This window comes from Pseudophryne corroboree, chromosome 4 (assembly GCF_028390025.1).
Source record: "Pseudophryne corroboree isolate aPseCor3 chromosome 4, aPseCor3.hap2, whole genome shotgun sequence".
In the NCBI taxonomy this organism is placed as follows: Eukaryota; Metazoa; Chordata; class Amphibia; order Anura; family Myobatrachidae; genus Pseudophryne; species Pseudophryne corroboree.
In genome coordinates, this window is record NC_086447.1 from 541,037,168 (window position 1) to 541,059,316 (window position 22,149).

General features: G+C 38.4%; 1 protein-coding gene across 7 annotated transcripts in view; it reads right to left on the reverse strand.

Moving 5' to 3' along the window:
• LAMA2 (laminin subunit alpha 2) overlaps positions 1-21,729 on the reverse strand; it is a 1,276,598-nt gene extending 1,254,869 nt beyond the window's left edge. For all 7 annotated transcript variants that reach the window (XM_063917336.1, XM_063917337.1, XM_063917331.1 and 4 more), the window contains exon 1: positions 21,566-21,729. In XM_063917336.1, coding sequence (XP_063773406.1) covers positions 21,566-21,662 — 97 coding nt within the window. In that variant the 5' untranslated portion in view covers positions 21,663-21,729. The remainder of the gene's footprint in view (positions 1-21,565) is intronic.
• Between the last annotated feature and the right edge of the window lie 420 nt (positions 21,730-22,149).

Consider the following 22,149-nt stretch of genomic DNA (forward strand, 5'->3'; position numbering starts at 1 on the left):
TATCTGAGGTATAACATTTATAGTCTAAACTATTGAAGAAAAAAAAAATATATATATATATATATATATATTTATTTATTTCCTAACAATTTGTAATAGCAGGAATGTATGTGTGTGTGTGTGTATGTATGTATATATATATAAAAATATATATATATATATATATATATATATTTATTTAGGATGGAAATGGATAATCATATCATGTGTGGGATCATATTGTTCAGGGTCACATAAGCAGTAATCCAGTGGGTATGAAAATATTGTCACATATTGCAACAATATGTTATTAGTAATACCAGATTTATGTATGATTAATGTGGTGGGTTTAACTGGTCATGGGGCGGGAACTCAGATGCAAACAACAGTAATCACATCTCAAGACTTAGCCATCGCCCACCGCTTGAGCTGACCAATGATCCCCAGTGCACAGGATATGACGCACCCCCGAACCAATGGAAGAAGAGCATACAGTTACTATTGTTTCATGCTTTGGAATATTGTATAAAAAGCCAAGCTGCCTGGCTGGTCACACATTCTCTGAAGGTCATCTATCTTGATTGACCGAGGACCGGGACCGGGTGGCGCTGGCGAAACAAACATATGTATCATTGATTGTAGCCTGTATCTCTTATGTAATTGAATTATTGTTGTAACCCCCTGTTTAGTAAAAAACGGTTGGTGGGTCAGATCCCAACATTTTTAAACACAATTGGTGTCGTGTTCCTTTCCTGCTAGGCGTTATAAAGTGTATTCCGCCTCACGTGTAGCTACTCCGTGCTTACAGCATGACGGCGTGCTTACGCAATGTGTACACATCTGTTAGGGGTTACACACACATGCTTAGCGGTCACAGCGGCCTGCACAAATATAAGTTAAAGGTATTGCTTTTTCTGTCCTGTAAGTTAATCAGCTTTATCAAAAGGAATCTTTAATTTTACCACTAATTAATTTCTTGACATTATACAACTAGTATGTTGATTTTGAAACATTGTTGTTCTTTTACATGCAGTATTAACTATTATTTACAATTAATCAATAAGTCAGAGGTAATATTTTATTTATTAACAGTTATTTATATAGTGCACACATAATCTGTAGTGCTTGACATACAATACAGCATTTGGTCATTCAAAATGAGTTACTGTCCCAGTGCACCTTACAATCTATTATATTCCCTATAACACACACTCTAGGGTTAATTTTTTGCCAGAATCCTATTAAACTATCAAAATGTTTTTGGAGTGTAGAGAAAACTGGAACATTTAAAAGAAATCCATGAAACACCTGGAGGACATATAAACTCCATACAGGGCCTTGGTGGGAATCAACCCCAAGACCTCCGTGCCTAGTGTTCCAGCTGAAATAATAAGGTTAGAAAATCTGACTCTGATAAGGATTCCTCACCTACTTGCTGAGTTTAAGAGGTCAGATAATCTGTTTTTATGCTATTTTATTTTATATTTCTTTCATCATATATTATATATAACATATCTCGCTAAATATGAATAATGTATTCCTTCTGTAAGAAATACATATCTTAATAATGCATTGTACTAATTTGTGTTCCTTACTAATGTGTTTGTTTGTTTTCTCATAAATTAAACTGTTAAAAGTGTATTGTTTTACATAAGTAAGTAAACATAGGCATTGGCTGGAAAAAAAATCATATATTATATATAAGATGAACGCATAGACGGAATGTATAAACAAATCTGTTTAATTATCCCATCCAACATAACTAAGCTGATTTGGCCTTTTAATGAATAGTTTGGTACTGCAGCGGTCATGTTACCTCAATACACAGACAAAACTGGTCTTAGTGTAGCTTTTCCACTTGTTTATAGAACACAGGAAAATCAGATTTGCAGCTGTTTTCATTTTCTTGGGGAAACAAAATAGTTTGGAGAGCATAGCAATTACACACAATTGTCAAAGGAATTGTGTATGGATAAGCATCTGTTTTAGCTGGCATTTACTGTATGGAGCAGGAAATAATACTAATTACAATTATTTAGACTTACACACAAAAAAAAAAAAATATGTTACCAGTATGCAAGCTGACATATGTATAAGAACAAACAACTTGACAGACATGAACTTCCTGTGACTGAAATCTCCGTCCCTGTTAGTGGCATAACGTAACTGGAGAGCAATGTTTTATTCTCACCAAAAAATGTACTGTGTCTTAAACTAGTCCAATTTGATACTTTTACTGTCTCTGGGGGATATTCAATTTGGCCACAATGATTGCGGGTGATAAGTCTCACCGCCAGGGGCTATTTAATTGGCCCCGATAAGCCGTCACGTGCCGCGGCTTATCAGAGGTTTTGCTTCGCTGCCCGATAACAGCCCTGTTTTCATCCGAAAATGGGGCTATTTCACCTGAAAACACACAGGTTTCACTGAACCTGTGTGTTTACGGGTGTACAAGGACTTGTTACCGGCCGAGCTAATTAAATAGCCCGACCGCAGCACCCGAAGAAACATTGGGGATTTTTACTCCCGATGTTTCTTCGGGCAAAATTGAATATCCCAGATTGTCTGTACAGATAAACTCAATTCAAAATCTGGTTCTAATGTTCAAGTCTTGTATAGTGCTGCATACAGGGGTAAATGCAGGATTTCTAGAAAAGGCTTTCCAAATGCCTAACTATAGTGTGAGTGTGGCCAGTAACAACTTATAGTCTACATCATACAAAATGAAAATGCAGTCTATGTCAGACAAATACGGGTCCAGCAAACACAGAAAGCCCTTAGAAGGAGCAGCAGCAGGGCCCCGCTTATCAGCTGAATGTTATTTATTTCCGGATGTGGGCACCACTCAACAATCCCCCCCCCCCTTCCCTGTGGAGCATTATGGCAAATCTGGTAGTCTTGGGGAGCAGCAGAAGAATTTAGCCCCAGCCCTGGATGTAAACAGTATGTACACATTGGTCTCCTTATACACTGGATAGTGTAGTATTAATAAATAACACCTACACCATTGATTTCATTAACAGTGTACAGTAATTTTCCCAAATCTTCTAGTTGGAGCACAGGTGTATGTATTATTGACTAGCACATTTTAACCATGGAGGTGCTACGTATTTCACCTGTGATACTGAGGATCACATAAATTTGGGAAACACTGGTCTATAAAATAGGCTGATGGATAGAGTGTACAAATAAACTATAAATAAGGACCATGCACAAGCTCATTCCACGTACATGTTACATATGTCACTTCCTGTCTGTCAGAACTGGTAGACATACTGGGATCTATTCATGAAGCAGTGAAAAGTGTGTAGAAGTCAGCCAGTGGATAAGTTGCCCATGGCAGCCAATCAGCATTGAAGTAACATTTATAGTTTGCATACTATACAATTGTACGGAGCAGTTGATTGGGTGCCATGGGCAACTTCTCCACAGGCTCACTTTTCCACTCTTTTCACTGCTTCATGAATAGACCCTACTGTAGTGTAGCCAGCATCTAACAGTGCTATATTAAAGCTAGGTTATACTGATTAAGTTAATTGTGACAATAGGTGAGACCAGAAAAATTTTCCGTCAAATAAAAGAGGTAATAAAGTCACAACAGTGTGTAATTAAATACATTAATAAAAAATTATTTGTATGCCCTTTTATCCATAACAAAGTCCATTTGACTTAAAATAAAAAGTTTTTTTTATTTTATTTTACAACACTACTAAAAGAAACCCCTATCTGTCCCTAAAATGCATTCACTAAGTTATACAAAGTAGTTAAAAAAACAAAACCCTGTGGTTTAATGACACTAATCAACAAGGTTTCGACAACATGGATGAAAACTAACACTTTCTGTTCACTTTTATGTGCTGATTTAGAATATGACACAACATGTTCACAATTTTAAGATAGATGCAAAATATATTAAAATTATGCATAGAAATGCTTAAAAATTAACAACATGCTGCCTATTTTGATGAAACCAAATCTGACAGAGTCTCAGGGGCAACCAACTCCAATAGGCAGGGTGTATCGCCATTCTTCTCATCCTTGCCCTGATGTACTTTTATTTTTAACCTGCAATTTATGGCCATTCACAGAAGGGAACAGGGCTAGGATGCTTACCAACTTCAGTCAGAAAGTTGGAAGCTCTGGGAGACTGGCCAACTCTGTCGGTAGGGCAGAAGAGTCCCCCAAATTCAGAACTCTCTTGGACCTTCCAGTATGGTTGTCAAGTAGGGAAGTGGTTAAAATACCGCAAGTCAGGATCCAGGTGGTCACAATACTGATGCCAGAATCCCGACGAGCTGTGAAATTCCACACAGGCTATTCTCCCTCTGTGGGTGTCTGGGTATAACCAGAACTTTATGGTCCCCATAGCAACATATTGAAAGGGCGACTGCCCCAATGATTCTTGAGATACACCTCTCCACAGCAGTTACTAATTGTATGCCCCATAATAGTGCCCTAGTTAATTTTCTTAACCATCGTGGTTCCCTAGTTTACATTGTGTCACATTGTAAGGCTACTAGTACACATTATAAAGTACAGTGTCCCCAGTTCATATTATGCCACAATACAGTGGCCCCTCTTCATACTGTGCCACATTAGAGTGCCCTCTAGTTCAAATTATGTCATGTTACAGTGCAAAAGTTCATATTATGACATATTATAGAGCCTCCATTTCATATTGTGCCACATTACAGTGCCCCAGTTCTTATTATGTGCCCTCCACATTATAATGAGCAGATCAGATTATGACACGTTGCAGTGCTCTCCAGTTCATATTGTGCACCAATATAGTGGCCTCCTGTTCAAATTATGCATATTACATTGCCCCCTTACCATTTTAGCATCCAATACACACTTTGCTTACTGAAAATATAATGTCACACAATTCAGGGTGGGCAATGGATCAGACCCAATTGCTTAGCAGATAAATCTGGGAAGTTAGTATACAATTATTTAACCTGGGACCAGGTCCCCCTTCCCTCTGGGCATGATAGCAATGGCACCCCTTGCACCCACTATAGTTATGCCCATGACTTAACTCCAGTCATGAGGGGATGACTGTAACTTTAAATTAATAATTGTATTAAAAATTAGGTGAATTCCAAAGCTGAGACTGTTATGAAATCACATTTCTTAAACCAAATGCAGTACTTCAAATGCAAATGTGTTGACTAAAGACTGATAAAACATTTCAGAGAAGGCTAAAGTTTGGCACCGTAGTCCATAGTTTTTGGAAACTAAATTACTATGGAATCTGAAAAATGATTTCTAATGGCAGGGTTAGTCACTCTGTACTACTCATATGTGTATGACTATTGTTCAGGCAGGACTTATTTGCATTTGGAATGTAACAATTGTCTAAAATGTCATTTCAACTATTATGTGAATACAGTAAATACATTATTTATCTGGTGCTCTAATGTAAATCTGTAAATCTGTCAAATCCAGTCCGTTAATTCCAACATTTGCATTGACAAATAACATACCACTCATACACAATGTTCAGTAGCATGTACAGATGTTTCAGATAAATGACATGTGTAAAAAAAAATTACATTATACATATTCTGATTTTATCTGTTACAAATATATTTATGTTTTCAGCATGCAAGAAATATAAGGGAAATTTCTATGAATCTTGTTTGTTATTTCACTAAACATTTGTCCATTTGTCACATATTGTGAAGCTGATGTTTAGCCTTACTTAACAGCATAGGAGCCAAATTCTTCAAATTATGGTGGTTACTCATGTTACATCCACCATCATAAATTATATCTATAGGAAGCATGAATACAGAGCTAGCACCTATAGTTAACAATGTGAATATGTGTTACCCAAGAGATTAAAGCAAGTGACCTACCGTAAGTATTTATTTATGCTGCAGATCACAGGTAAACTGTAAGCATTGATTTCTGTTAAGTTTACTTGTTGTTAATTGACAAAAGTTGACAAAGCCCCCCTCAGTCATCAGCTGTAAATATCATAATTTTCCATGACTTTTCATTTTGTAGATCTCTGATGGCAGAAAGTGCAATTATCCTTCTTTCATTTGGCACATATATTTTACAGTATATATTAGAGATGAGCGGGTTCAGTTTCCTTAAAACTGAAACCACCAAAACTTAGAGGTTCTGAGCAGATTTGAGTCCTAGCTCAAGTCTACATGCCAGGCTTGGATTAAAAAATGAGTCAAAACGTCCTCTGCCTGGAGTACTCACTCCTCTTTCCCCCGCTGTTCCTGCTCTGCTTCCCAGTTCTCTGTCTCCTCTCTATGGCTCTCTGTGGTTTTGAAAGCAGAGCCATGGTGCAACAGGGCTGCTGGGATGTCAGTAGGCCCTATAGACTGAGGACACCGGAAGCTGAGGGTCTGCAGATCTGGAGGGGGATTCCCACATGCTGGGAAGAGAGCTCAAATGCTGTGTATGACTCACAGGTCAGGAGACAGAGAAGTAGCCCCCAATCCTCTCCTGGAGACCCCAAGGCCTGCATACAAGACCTGGACAACAAGACAATCTGCCAGAGACCACCCCACCAGAGGTCAATTGTCCACCTTCTCATTGAGATACCACCCCACCAGAGAGCAATAGACCATCTTTTCACTGAGAGACTTTGGCCCTAATTCAGAAATGATTGCAGCAGCAAATTTGTTAGCTAATGGGCAAAACCATTGCACTGCAAGGAGGGCAGATAAAACATGTGCAGAGTGAGATCTGGGTGGGGTTTGTTTCCATACTGAAATCTATATTTCAGTGTAAAAATAAACAGCCAGTATTTACCCTGCACAGTGACAAAATAACCCACCCAAATCTAACTCTCTTTGCATGTTATATCTGACCCCCCCGCAGTGCACATGGTTTTGTCCATTAGCTAACAAATTTGCTGCTGCAATCAGATCTGAATTAGGCACCCGGAGAGGAAACACTGTTATCAGGATCTCCTATCAGCTCTGCAATACAAAGTATGATAACGTATTTGCATCTACATGGAAATCAATGGAAGCCTGAATACTGTAATTTTAAAGAGAGGGAGAATATATTTTTGGAGCACTTCTGATTTCAAAAGTGTTGCAATTTTGCATCTTTTCTTATAGGCTCAGACTGTTGTGCAGACCATAATTAATGAATTTGCATCTTCAATGTTTCTCAGATGGAGGAACTTCTGTTTCTATGGGGTCATATAGTTTGATAAACTGCCATAATGTTTGCCACTGCAGTGCCACTCTGTTTCCTACTGTAGATGTGCCATGTTTGAGGTTGAACTGCCCGAGTTTCTGCTGCCCACTACTGTAACTTTGCTTAGTCAACTACCTAGCTCAGTGCAAGCTTTAGGCCTAAACTGGATAAAAACAATATTGTGAGCTGTAAGGTGGTCAAAGCTGACTGGAAATGACTAGAAATGAATATTATTGAGGTTAATATTACTATAGGAACAAAAAATAAATCCAACTTATGTGATTTTAGTGGTTTTTATCAATTTATGAAAAAAACTAAAAAATACAGATCCAAAACCAAAACACGTGGGTAGGTGCAAATCTCTATATTATATAACTCATAATAAAAAAATATATTATTTGGCTATATTGCTGTAAAACATGTATGAAGATATATATTATACAGTATATTCAGAGGTTTCAACAAAAATTGTTGACCATACAAAATGAAGTGTAAACACGCTGATGAACCACATTTCTTCTTTGCTTCCAAATTACTTTTCTTAATCTTGTCATTTAGATTTATTCACTTGATTAATTTTCACATATTTGTTGCTTTCTCTCAATAGCTCTAAATTTCACATGAAATCTTTAAACATTTTCTTATCTGAGATCTGTACAGTATATTTTCTTTTAAGCATTAATTGCTTACTCCTATTCTTAATAATCTATATTTTAATGAATCCTTTCTCTCAAGCTAATGACCTGTGTGTAAACTTTCTTTTTATTCAAAATTGCTAGAACCCCTATAGTATAGCTTCTCAATTGCTATTTCTCAGCTAACTTATTGGTGGTCTCCCTTCAATTTAAATTCTAATCTTAAGAATCCACTGAAATAGCTTCCTGAAGACTATAATGATCATCTGGCTGCTATGTGTAAAGGTGTTTCCTCACTATTAAATCTGCTGGATCTGTTTGCTGCCTTATGATGCAGTAGAACTTTACAAGCTCATTACATTTCTTAGACTATGATTTACAAGACACTGCCCAATCCTGGTTCCGATCATACCTATATGACTCTTCTTTTAGTGTCACATACTAAATCCTTCCACTCTTTTCATTTTCAATTGAAATAACCCAGGTTTTCATACTGGGACCCTTTATGTTTTCTTATCCCTCCAAGAACCAGATCTATACTATTTACAGCCACTTCTACACTGCCTTTGACTAAAGCTGTGTTTATCTACTAGCACCAGCAACAGACTTTTAGGTGCCTTTTTGTTTTTTTTTTTCTTTCCTCTCTCAATATCTAAAACTAAATATATTTAATTCTGATTCCTCTGTGGCTAAGACCCCCACATCTGAATCCACTCCTTACTTCTCTTGCCCTACTTCCCCAGTCTCATCTCACTTTACAGTCCCTCCTGCCATTTCTTCTCTGCTTTGACCAGAGATAATCACTGATAACCACATTATACTACTGCCTTTATGATTTCACCTGTGTCACTGTTCACTTGTGAAATACACTCCAACATTCAATCAGTATTATGCTTCATGATGTCTGCACTGTGCCTTTTGGTCTTTTATGTCCTTGTAATATTCTGTGCTTTTCCAGTGTACATTGTTGCAGATTTTTTTTACCAATGTATAAATAATGATAACTAAAAATCTCTACTGTGAGCAAAACTGCTATCATTCCCAGATGCAAAGTCCACAACCTTAAGGGTATCTTATGGCTAGTTGCATCATCGCTTGGAGAGTGATAAAATGGAGAGTGAAAAAGTGCCAGCCAATCAACTCCTAACTGCCATGTCACAGGCTGTGTTAGGAGCTGATTGGCTGGTACTTTTTAACTCTCCAAGCGATGATGCATCTGGCTATGTCTCATGCTTCACTTTACACCTTAAATTGCTTGTAAAAGCATGCTCAGCCAACTTCATATACAGTATATAATTTATAAATACAATTATATCACTAATGTCACCACCAGGGACGTGCAGTGAGGTAAATGACCTAGGAGGCACTGGCTAGTACCAGATCAAGACTTACACACAAAATATAAGCCCAAGGGATCGTGTGGGCATTATACAAAGGTGCAGCAGTATATACTGTAACCTTCCCTCTTTGATTAATACTGTATGTAGACTTTTGAAAGGTTACAAATGTGTGCCTCCACCCAATCTAGAATATTATATTTAGGCTTGCTTTAGTAAGCCTTTTTACTGGAAGTGTTAATTACAATACTTTCTATGTTAGGGCCCTAATCCCTTTGGTTAATGTACAATAGACTCCTGGCTGTAACTTTGCTTCCTTAAAGGATCCAATTTCCAGAAACTTTATACTACTGATTTACAGTATAATCCTGACTTTTGCCTAGTTTACAGTATCTTTTTTAATGCTGTGCCTCTCCTGAGCCAGTTGGCCCTGCCGTATTTCACTGTATTTGGTCTTTTGAATGTTCCTTGCCACTATCTATTTGGATACAATTTGTTGCAATCCTCTCCTGCTGAGTCATGGTGTTGAACAGGATACAATGTAATGGTTCCTAATTGGCTCAGTCAACTTCAAAGTTATACAACTGTAGCAGTGTAACTAGATACTATATCTGCAGTCAGCCACAAATTGCTCCAGGCAATAAGCCACTTTTATATCTATGAAGAGTTGACAATCCTTCAAGTATTGCTACTAAGTAAATAAACTAAACTGAAAAGTTAAAGTCAGTATCTCGTAACTAAGTGGCTTTGTGAGTGCATAACGGCCCTAACAGTGCTTACATAAATACATGTAAAAGTCTTATATCGGTTTACTCTTTCTTCTCTTCTTACAATATGCATTTAACGTAGATTTCATCTTACTAATACTGATGGATCCACTTTCTTCCTTCTTTCTACTTATATAAATGTTCTAAAGCAGTGCTTAGTACAGTTCAACTGCTGTTTTAGAGCTGGTAAGTATTTCTCACTCTCAGGGGCAGATGTATTAAGCCTGGAGAAGTGATAAAGCAGTGATAAGTGCAAGCTGATAACACATCAGCCAATCAACTCCAATACGTAAACTGACAGTTAGGAGCTGATTGGCTGGTGCTTTATCACCTTCCACTTATCACTGGTTTATCACTGCTTTATCACTTCTCCATGCTTAATACATCTGCCCCAAAGTCATTAGGTTGCAATGTACCTTTAAGAGAGGAGTACATTCATTGACAGCTGATTACTTATAATCACATTAATTGCTAGTCTATTTGCAGACTTGGGGGGGTCATTCCGACCCGATCGTTCGCTGCAGTTGTTTGCAGTGCAGCAATCGGGTCGGAACTGCACATGCGCCTGCGCCACAGTGAGCCGGCGCATGCCGGACAGCCGAAGGCCATCGTTCCTTAGCGATCGCCTCTGCCTGATTGACAGGCAGAAGTGGTCGCAGGGTGGGAGGGGGCGGCACGGCGGTGTTTGGCCACCGTTTTGGGGGCACGGTCCAGCCAACGCAGGCGAGTGGCGGGCCGCAGTGGCTGCGTGGCGTCACACGCAGCTGCTGCGACCATGTGCAGCGACGAGCAACTCCCGGTCAACCGCAGGTGCTGCTCTGTCCGGGAGTTACTCAACAAGTTCAAAAGCTCGCCGCTATGTGATGCTTTTGTACTTGTGCGGGGCGGGGGGTGGCGGACAGACATGCAGGGGGGCTAGCCCTGTGCTGGGCATCCCCCCGCATGTCTGGGAACATGATCGTAGCTGTGCTAAATTTAGCACAGCTACGATCAACTCGGAATGACCCCCCTGGTCCCTAGTTTATAATTAATAAAGTCTAATTTTACAAATACTATACCAATAGAATTTGGTATATAGCTGATGGTGGTTCAAGCAAACTTTATATTTGGGTGCTTAAATCTTGTGTGATGTAGAAGTTTAGTCTCACCACTATGTAAATTGGTCAGCTCATTGGCTCTCCAGTGTGCTCCCTCATCAGGCTCCTACTGACTATGCTGCTCCCCCTTCCTCTCAGTCAGCCACTAGCATTACTTCTTTAAAGGGAGCCCAGCCTCTATACTTTGCCAGTGCTGCCTCACCAAATGGCCACTGCTTTCTCCAGCTGCACTGCTCCATCTCTTGTCAGTCTCTAAGCCTTCCATACAGCAACTGGGTAAGTGTAGAGCCCACCTGCTGTCTTTCACTCACTGCTACCCAGGAATCCTCTGGAGCCCTCACCAGCTGCAAGCTCTCTAGTCCAAGCCACTCATTTATAGCTCTGTTTACAGCTCTGCAGTCTGGGAACTATGTAGAGAGAGGTGAGTGCTGTGGAGGGGGATCAGCAGTCTGCCTGTCTGCTGGCGGGAAGCACCTTTTACAGTATATGCTTCACGCAGTGGCACACAATCCCCTCCTGCCTCTCATGATTCCTCTTTCCCACTCTCAGTGTGTGGGTCCCTTTGTCAAGAGAGGACTCTAGAAGCTTTGCCAACTTTCCTCTCAGTACAACTTTATACATTAGTAAATACAAAACTGTCCAATTAGAAATACCTCCCTAATATATACACTAAATAAATATTAAATACAACATTCCATATATTAATAAATCACATTAATACATTATATATATATACATACATACATACATACATACATATACAGTGTATGTATATATATATATATATATCAATGTAAAGTTATGGATTATACAATGGATATCATAATATACACACAGAATAGCCGGCATATTATTAAGTTATTAAGTAAGGCTACAATACTATACAATACTACCTGAAATTTGGTGAGTTTTGATTAGAGATGTGTGGAAAAGAAAGGCAGGTGAGGCACTGCTTCACGTGTCATAGACTTTTTATTCCAGAGTTTTGACTATAAAAATGATTAGAATAATACAAAGGTAGATATTTTTAATATAGTCTTTGTATTTTTCATATACTTTATACAGATGGAGCCGGGGCTCATCTAGTGCGGCTCCATCGTAAACGTGCACTCCCAGCGGGTCTAGGCGATCCAGCGCCTAGTCCCACTACGGGAGTGCACAGAGATGCTCCCATTGTAGTGAATGGGGCACATGTGTGCGGCCCAGATGCTGTGATAGGCGCACCTAGGCAGGCACGCCCAGGCACTGAAGGAGCCACAGTTAGCGTGGCTCCATCTGTATAGTCAATATATACTGGGGTATGAGGTGAAAGGCTCTGCCTCACCTCACCGCACGTCACTGGTCACCTCTAAACATAATCAAATGCTCTCATCATTTGCCTTTAAGATTATTGTAGCACCCTTATAATTATCATTTAAACTCGCTCCACTTTATACCATCTAAAATGTGGCTGCCAGGATGATAATCAAAGTGATCATTAAACTTAGTTATTGTATGTACTAACTTATTTCATCCAGGGTACAATTTTAATTTCTAGTTTTTAGCTACTGTACATACCCCTCCTACATATTTTGTCTTAATCTCTACAAAGTACCACCCAACCATGTCTTTATGGTCTGCCAATAACCTACAAGTATCATCTTACCTTATCACCACCTTTCACTTATATCTCCAGTATTCATAATCCGAAATGCATTGCATCAGAAAATCAGGCTAACTTCCAAACATCCAAGCTTTAAGCACGGCATGAAACATTATTTTCATGACATTTATAAAATATCCTAAATGACGCATTTGAAATTATCTATATACATGACGTCTGTTTATTACAGACATCTATCTAAAATGTTTGGTTGCTATGGGCTACTACGCATTTGCCCCTTTGTGTGTGCTGTCATAGACTGCTTACTTCTTTAGAAGAATGTATAATGAGAAGATGAGACATGGGAAACAAGAGAGCCATTAGTCATGTCATTGCTGTTATGCAAACAATTTTTATTTTGTCTCTTTACAGTTGCTGTAGGAGTTGTTAGAACATCTAAGCTGTCATAGAAATAAACCATGATATAAAAAAAAAGGAATAAACAAACACAATATAAAAATGCCATTATACAATTTAAAATGATCTGTGAGAAAAAGCAGTTGGATGTAATAAAAATTGTCTTTGAATCTTGAAAATGTAATAGTTCAAAGACTAATAATGGAATAGACTGTTCAACTGTTGTCACGCTGTCTGTTCCTGATGATGGAAAGCATGTGTGACAGAATTGTGTAGCTTATTCCAAAGTACATTAAGGCAAATATACTGTATTGAGAGGTTATAATACAAATTTGAGCACAGTCATCCAAGTAACAGATTTAAAGTGTGTCAAAAATTTGCATCAGAGAATCCAAGTGAATAAGTTTTAAACTTTTTTGCTGCTCTTTAATGTGTGTCATGCCAGTGACAACTCACTCTTCAATTTTTGTTTGTGCAGCTGATAGAATTTCATTTAAAAATAAAATAAACATAAAATGTCTTTGATTATTATCTATGTTAAAACTATGTAAAAAAAGCAGTTAATAGTGTGTATGTTAAATAGCAGTCTCAAAACTAGCCGTACCATGCATAGCATGCTGTACTGTACAAGACATATTCATGAAACAAAGCTCATGCATAAGCCACCCACAGCTATAAATGGTTCTTTACTACATGACATCCTATTTCTAGATTAATGGTATGCGAAGGCTGTAGACACTGATCCCTTCTTTTAGAAATAGCCACGTTAGAAGCTCTTCATTAGGTAGGCGATTGAAAATAGTATGTCATAATGTTTTAGCTGAATGTTGTCATATACTCTACTTAATAACTGCATATACTGTATATGTCAAATATAACTTTACATTTGTACTGTATACTAAATATGTCAGTAAAGTGTTCATATCTCATCTTGCATTCAGATACAATTTACACATGCTTACTTTTCACACCTGCTGATCAGGAATTGAGGAGTAGAGGACATGACCTGAGAATGGCACATTCACATCATCAAGTTGCGGGAAGGTTTACGAGGATATTTTTTGTGTCAAATGGCACTGCCCATTGTTTCCTTATTGGGAAGTAAATGTCCCTCTACACCAAACAGTTAAGCATCAAATGCAGTAAATTATTTATTTTCTTGGGAGGTCTCTCTCACATTGAGAGGTTTTATAATAGTCAGCGACAGTATGGCACAAGTATTGTATATGATCCAGACAGGTTGTGAAGTCTGAGTTAAACAGCCCCAGGTACATTGCTTTGGACATCTTCTTGTGTGTGCTGACTTGAGCAGGTTTACAGTAATCATATGAATGCCCTGATGCCACAGTGTGTAGGCGACAAGATCTCATTTACCTTTTGAGTAACACCTTTTGAATTTCCAGTGATTGAGTGGAGGTCTAGTACCCAGGACACCTTCAAACAACTAACACTTAGCATCCTGTAAGCCCTGCAGTTGATGAATAAGATTAGCTGCCAGGTATAGATTTTTACAAAAAGTTGTCAACACAAATTGACCTCTACAAGTGACACCTTGCTCAATATAGGGGCTGATTCAGAGGTGGACACTATTCACACAGCAGCTGCACAAAATTATTCTAATGCTGCTGGAGGCATCTTGTGTTAATAGATGCCTCCTCCAAGCTTGTGGATCAGCTGCTGCATCCGGAGGTGCAATATCAGATTATCTGTGAGAACATTTGACATATGAGTAATCCTCAGGTTATTCAGGATCTCTGGTGTATCCAAGCAGCAGAGGTCAGGAAATCTGCATTGGAAGATGGAGAACCTGGCCTTGGAATGTTTACAAAATGGGCAGACACACCCCTGTTTTGTAAACTCATTGGGAACAAGGTTGGAATGTGCCACAGGTGTACAGGGAAAACACCAGGTGTGTCCCACTACCTAATAGCCACAACCCCTCCTCTAGGTGTCAGTAACTTGGTAGAGCAAGATCATGGAAGAACTTGGGTGCTTTGTTTGTTTCTCTGGGAACATCAAGATCAGCCCTCCTGTCAGTCAAAGTGGGTGATCTTGTCGCGCCGCTATCCTCTCCTTGTTTAGGGACTATATTTTTCACATGGCCTCTCAAATGGTTGTCTATATCGCTCTGTGGTGGCTGGCCACACCCCTGAAGCTTGGGCTCTTAAATGCCCAAGTCTGACAATGATGTGAGATGTACATGAACCATAAAGTTTGCATGAATCTCTGAATCAGGACAAAATGCAGCCACTGAGCTTTATTTATGAGACACTGGGTTTCTAGGGCATTATCATATGGAATCATAAAATCCCTTTATTTATTTACTAATGGAGGAAAGTGCATGTCACAAAACTATAAAGGCATATTAGCGCTCGCAGATGAATAATGGTTCAGGCCACAAAATAGCTGAATTGCTTATTCAACAACCATTTCTAAGAATGTATTACTCACATATAATGCCCATAAATAAAATTAAAAAAAAAACAACAACACTAGACTAAGCCCTACTTGTAAATAAATCAATGTATAAAATAATTGGAGGCACAACCAACAAAGCATGAAAATGTGAGAAGCATTGGGACCACCTGAAGAACAAATGTGGCATGTACTGTATAGTGTGGCCAACTGTGTAGTTTATTTTATATTAGGTTTTTTTTTTTTTCTTCACACATGCTAGCCCACATCAGTATACAAGGGTTCACTATGAATCACCGACTGTCAGTATACCGACAACGGCACCCTGACTGTCAGTATGCCAGCAGTTGGGCGAGCGCAAAAAGTTCCCTTGCGGTGAGCTGCTCTTGCCACAGGTTCTATTCCCATTATATGGGTGTCGTGGACACCCACGAGTAGGAATAACCCCTGTGAGTCGGGATTCCGGCTGTTGGTAATGTCAGCAGTCATGATTCTGGCATCGGTATCTTGACCGCCAGGATCCCAACTGCCGGCAAATTAATTGCATCCCGTATACAATATATACCTTTTTCATGCTTCAAATAAGCAATAAATCTAAAATAAAAGTATATTTCAGTTGTGCAATATTACAGGTTGAGTATCCCATATCCAAAATGCTTGGGACCAGAAGTATTTTGGATATCAGATTGTTCCATATTTTGGAATATTTGCATACCATACTGAGTTATCTTGGGGATGGAACCCAAGTCCTAACATGTAATGCTTTTACGTTTCAGACACAAATTATACACAGAGCTTGAAGGTAATTTTATATAATATTTTTTATAATTTAGTGCATGAAGCAAAGTTTGTGTACATACACAAAATTAATTTATGTTTCATATGCATCTTATAAACACAGCTTGAAGATAATTTTATACAATATTTTTATCGATTGTGTGCATTAAACAAAGTTTGTGCACATTGAACAATCAGAAAGCAAAGATTTTAGTATCTCAGCCATGCACAATAAATTCCAGAATTTTAGAATATTCCATATTTCGGAATTGTGGATATGGGATACTCAACCTGTACCATAATTTATTTTATCATACATATCTTTACAGATTACACTTACTAAATCAGCAAATGCAGTTGTGCAATATTACAGGTTGAGTATTTCATATCCAAAATGTTAGTGATATTATATATTTATGATATCACTCTGCACAGTCTTGTTAGCAAGAATCTAATATTTACTGTGTAGTGTTGCTATTACTATTTCCACTGCCATTATAATGCATCTTGCCTTTTAAGCTGTGCAGTTAGTTATACAGCATAATTCCTTGTGCCACAGCTCATGCTGCAATCTCTGCATCTACATGGAAAAAGCATTTCTGAGCTTAATGTGAGCACAGAAATTATTCTGCATGGGACATTCTACTACGCTACCAAGGGGAGTGCATACAAACAGATATGGCCAGGGTCGGAATTGAATTTATGACCTGTGTTAGGCTGAAATGCTAAACCACGTACGTAAATATGTGTACAAAACGTGGATGTAAGATTAAATTGAAGTGATTTATTTTCACATGTATATTTTGAATTGCATTTATAGCATACTTGCCTACTGTCTCAGGATGTCTATGAGGCTCCTGAATTTTGAGTGTCCACCTGTACTACTTGGAGAGGAGCCTGGAGGTCATTATACAGATTACTCTTTTCTTGGGAAGTGGGTAGTGTACAGTAGATCCTTGATGATGTAATTGCGGCAAATTGTGTCATCATGGTCCTGCCCTCTTCTGTATGATGAATAAAATTGCACTACTGTGCAGAAGAGGAAGGAGTGTGTGTGTGTGTGTGTGTGTGTGTGTGTGTGTGTGTGTGTGTGTGTGTGTTTGGGGGGGCTATGGGGGGTGGTTTGGGGGTGGGGTGGTTGCATGAAAGCACAAATTACAGTATAGTGTCCTGAACCTCCAAAGAGTAGTTACATTTGACATCTTAAGTAATTTAGAGTATATAGATCTTCCAGTCATCATTATCAACTTCACAATGATAACTGTATCTTCACATTGTAAATCAGCAAGTAAAAATTTGTATTCCCCTAAAAAAGAATAACCATCACCTAGCAGGAACAGTAAATATGAGATTGATAAAGCAATACTTAGCAGCACTAGACTGAAGCAATCTCACCAGGGGAGGACTGGGAATTTAAAATGGCTCTGGTAAAAAGTATGAACAATATTAGAAAGTGGCCTCATGTAGGTGTGACCAAATTAACTGTAGGTGGAGCCAACACAAAGTATATGGGCTTAAATGACATTTTCCCTTTCAGTGGTAAAAAAAAGTGTGCCTATGCTGGAATGCATATTTTGTCCTACGTTACAACTTTTTGTGTAAGTGTAACTAAGACAAATCTGCACAGAAACACATACCCGTTATAGTCTTATCACTGATGATGATAATAATGTTGATGGTAGCCAACTTGTATCAGCTAGCTGCTTTTGTTTAGCTGATTTACCTCTGAAACTTTCCTAAGAACTCATGCCTTAATTATATTAGTTACTGCATTTTTTACTATACAGTAGATGAAATAATTTGTTCATTAACATTTATACAGAAGACGGAATATTACATCTACTGTAATTCTGCTGATAATTTTGTTAACTTAAATAATACCTAAATGCAAAGGAATCTTTCATTATTAAAAGACATGTTAAGAACCTTGTGCTTAAGATCTAGTTGGGTGTAGGTGTACCTGTTGCCAGGGCTATGGAGGGCATAGCTGGGCTCAGGTAATTTTTGGGGGCTTGACCTAATTGTGGAAAGTGTGGTCAAACTCCAATTAGAAAAAATAATTGCAGTGCTGCGCACTGAGCTGGGGGTGACATGAGCTGCTGCTGATAGGGAAGGGGGGGGGTGACCATACCCATACCCCTGCTGGCCCCCACCAACAATCCCAAGTAAGTAGTACCAGCTCTGCCCATTCTCTTGCCAGCCATGCCTGTTGTACCCCTGACATAAACCCATGGAACATGCTACTAGTGCAGAGCTGGATGCTATTTATACGTCTTTTTGTTGTTGTTTTATGAATACGAATTCAGCATCAGCTCCCTGGTGTCTTATTAAAAGCGGGGAACTTGCCAAGATTATATTTTGTCACGAGCATTGTTTTCGCCAGCAGTAAAACCATTTGCAAATTATTTGGATCATGCAAACAAAATTCTTGTATTGTGGTAAAATTATGATTGCTTAGAAGACTGTGGTAAAATTATGATTGCTTAGAAGAACTTTTATTTGGGACGTCTGTGTCCTGTACTTTGTTTCTTTCACAACTGTTCATGAGTATCTTCTATGGTTTCTTCTGGTAACCTTATTGTCAGGTTCATATCTCTTAAAGGGTACAGTATTTCCATCTCCAGAACATTATATTGCCTATGCAACAATTGATTCGTTTATTTCAATGCATCTGATACAATTGTCTTCTATAAAGGTGGACTACTCTTACAATATGTCACTAAAGACACAAATGTAATAAGCAAGCAGATACCCCATAACCTAGTTCATTGTGTTACATTTGTCAGGTGTTTAGCTTTACAATTGTATGCATTTTTCCCTTGAATATCCTACTAATATTACAAGAAGTTTAACAGAAAAGTGTATTCCTGTCAATCTGTACAGCTGGCTCTGCTTTTGTGTCTGTCTTCACTATTACACAGCATGCTTGCTATACTCTTTGGACCTCCCGAATTGGGAGATCCAGGAGAGCAGGTCAACAGTCATTGAGGAAATTACTGATGTAATCATGAACCTGCCTCACACTGTGCAATAATTCATATCACACAGCAGGGTTAGGGTGTTGTGGAGGTAAGGTCATGATGAGGTAATTCCAATTATCAGGTACTAATCACCACTGAGCAATGCTGCAAATCACATGTGCGCACAATACATGTGGAGACTTTTAAAGCAAATCATGTTGTCTAGGACCTGTCCCACCCATTTCACCACTAAGAGAAGAAGGATCCAGAATGCTTTGGTAGGCAAGTAAGGTACAGTATAAGATTCATCATTTGTAAATTTGGATTTATAATACATATTGAACATATTCTTCCCACGCACTGTACATCCTATTTATGCCTGCATTACAGTTATTTATAGTGCAAACAATTCAGTATAGTGCATGACTAAAACTCTGACAAAAGAAAATGTTGCATCCTTGTTGTCAGCATCAATGTTTACTAGACATTACTGCTGCGGAGGGAGGGTTAGGCCGTTAGGGTTAGGCTGCGAGGAAGGGAGGGATAGGGATAGGCACCACAGGGGAAGGTTAGGTTTAGGCTGCGGGTAGAGAGGGTTAAGGGGGTTGGGGATTAAGGTTAGTGTACTTACCTAATAGGTGTTGGGATCCCGCACGTTAGGATGGTGCTGTCGGTATTCTCACCACTGGCATCCCAAGCACTGGGATTCCGATACCATCCCGTCTAGTGATAGCCTTTATAATTCTGGTGTGGTATAGAAGGTAGATAGTAACTAGGTTGACCACTATTGGTTGACAGTAACTAGGTCGACAGGGTTTCTAGGTCGACAGGGTTTCTAGGTCGACAGGTCAAAAGGTCGACATGAGTTTTTTTTTTTTAAATGTTTTATTTTCTTTGTACAGGGACCGGAACCCCAATTAGTGCACCGCGTCCGCTCGCCATGCTTCAGCAAGATGCCTCGCTTCGCTACCGCTGTGCTTGGCACAAGTTACCGTTCCCAATTGTAGTCCACATGGATCGTTAAGTATGAAAGGTTCAAAAACAGAAAAATATTGTGAAAAACTCATGTCGACTTTTTGACCTGTCAACCTAGAACATGTCGACCTAGAGACCCTGTCAACCAATAGTAGTCGACCTAGATAGTGTTGACCTAGTTACTGTCGACCTAGAGACCGGATCCCTTATAATTCACAGATAAAGGGGACAACAAGTCAAATGGACTATGCCGTGTGTTACACTTATCTTTACATAGTGAAATAATAGCAAGTACTAAATGAATGCAAATACATGATATTCTTAATAAACACAAGTTGATTAATTAAAATATACACTAGACCTCAACACAAATTATAGGGCTTGTTTGGCACATCTATGGAAGGGAAATATTGCTAAATTTAAATGGTTATGTGTATACTTTGAGCATATAAATGATCCATCTGTGTGTAATAGAATCACTACAGCTTTGAAGTTTGGCCTGAAGTACTGTACATGTATTGCATTAAAACATTATTGCAAAATATTGACTACTATCACATTTGGGTGCTGAGTTGGAAGTAAAGCAAAAAAAAACAACCAAGTAACTTTGTAAAACCATATTGCACTGCAGGTGGGGCAGATGTAACATGTGCAGAGAGATTTAGATGTGTACAAACTCAACCCTAAATTGCAGTGTAAATATAAATCTGTCCAGTATTTGTGAGCTACATGCAAAAGCAGCCAGTATTTACCCTGCATGAAAAATAATAAATGTATGATCGAACTGCAACATGGTTTGTTACACATAAAAAGTTCCCTTCTTTTTATGCTTTTTTTTCCCAGATAAGAAGACTCATACATCACATTCAGCAAAGTTTTAATTTCTATGGATCAGGTGCATAGTATGACACATCACACCTGCACCAAAGAGGTAATTTAGGAAAGCATCCATGCTGGTCCTCACACAATTCAGAGCAAAATATTTGGCAAAATATCTATTTGCCATGCAAACTTATCTATACAGAAGTCTATGTGTGGTCCAGATAAAATCAGTTATCCAGTATTAGAACACCACATGTGATCTGCTGGTGTATAAAATGTTAAATGAAACAGCATATTAGAATAAAACAAAACAATAACACATACGTTATATGAAATAGAAGGGACAGTATCGTAAAATCACCACTCTCTGTAAATTAATTTTGTAACACTGTAGGGATTGTGAAATAAAAATGTAAAAATAATTAACTTTATAGTCTGAAATTATACAATCATAACACATGATGACTACTATTAGCCATATGAAAAGAAAGTATGTAAAAAAAGTATAAATACTTGCTTATAAAATAGCACCAATCATCAAAATGAAACAAGATACAGAAAATGTTCAGTAGTTTAAAGATCATGTAGTCTGTATGCACAGACAGGACAAACATTACATAAAACTTTACCTCTCTGTTGTGTCTCGATACATACACTGAGCATCAAAGTTAGGAAAACTGTAAGCAAAGTTTTATATGCCATGATCATCTGATAAATGTTCAGCATTTTGTAGAAGGAAAGGCAGTGAGGAGACGCCTCTCCTCTCCTTGCCTTCTTATTCCTCTCTGACTGCAGCTGTGTGCCAGACACAGAAACTCCAAGTAAGATTTCAGGCTAAAGTTAGTTTGAAAAATACTCCTCCTCCTTTCTTCCACTGAGGCACCAAGAGGCAGCTCAGTTTTAGATTCGAACAATCTAGATACCTGGCATTTGTTGTCTTATTAGTAGCTTTCAGTATCTGCTAGGGATGTTTCTGGTAAATTACTGACCATTACTCTTGATACTGATTTGTAATCAAAAACACATTTAAAATAAATAGATGCGATATGCAGTTATATGAACAATGTGATTTTTTTTTTCATTGATAATTGTAAAATGCAGTTGTATATTTTTTACTTCGCTTTTCTATTACACCGGTAATGCTTATGATATTTTTAAGGGTGTGGCATAATATGTTTATATTCATAATGTCAACATTCATCGTGTTGATATG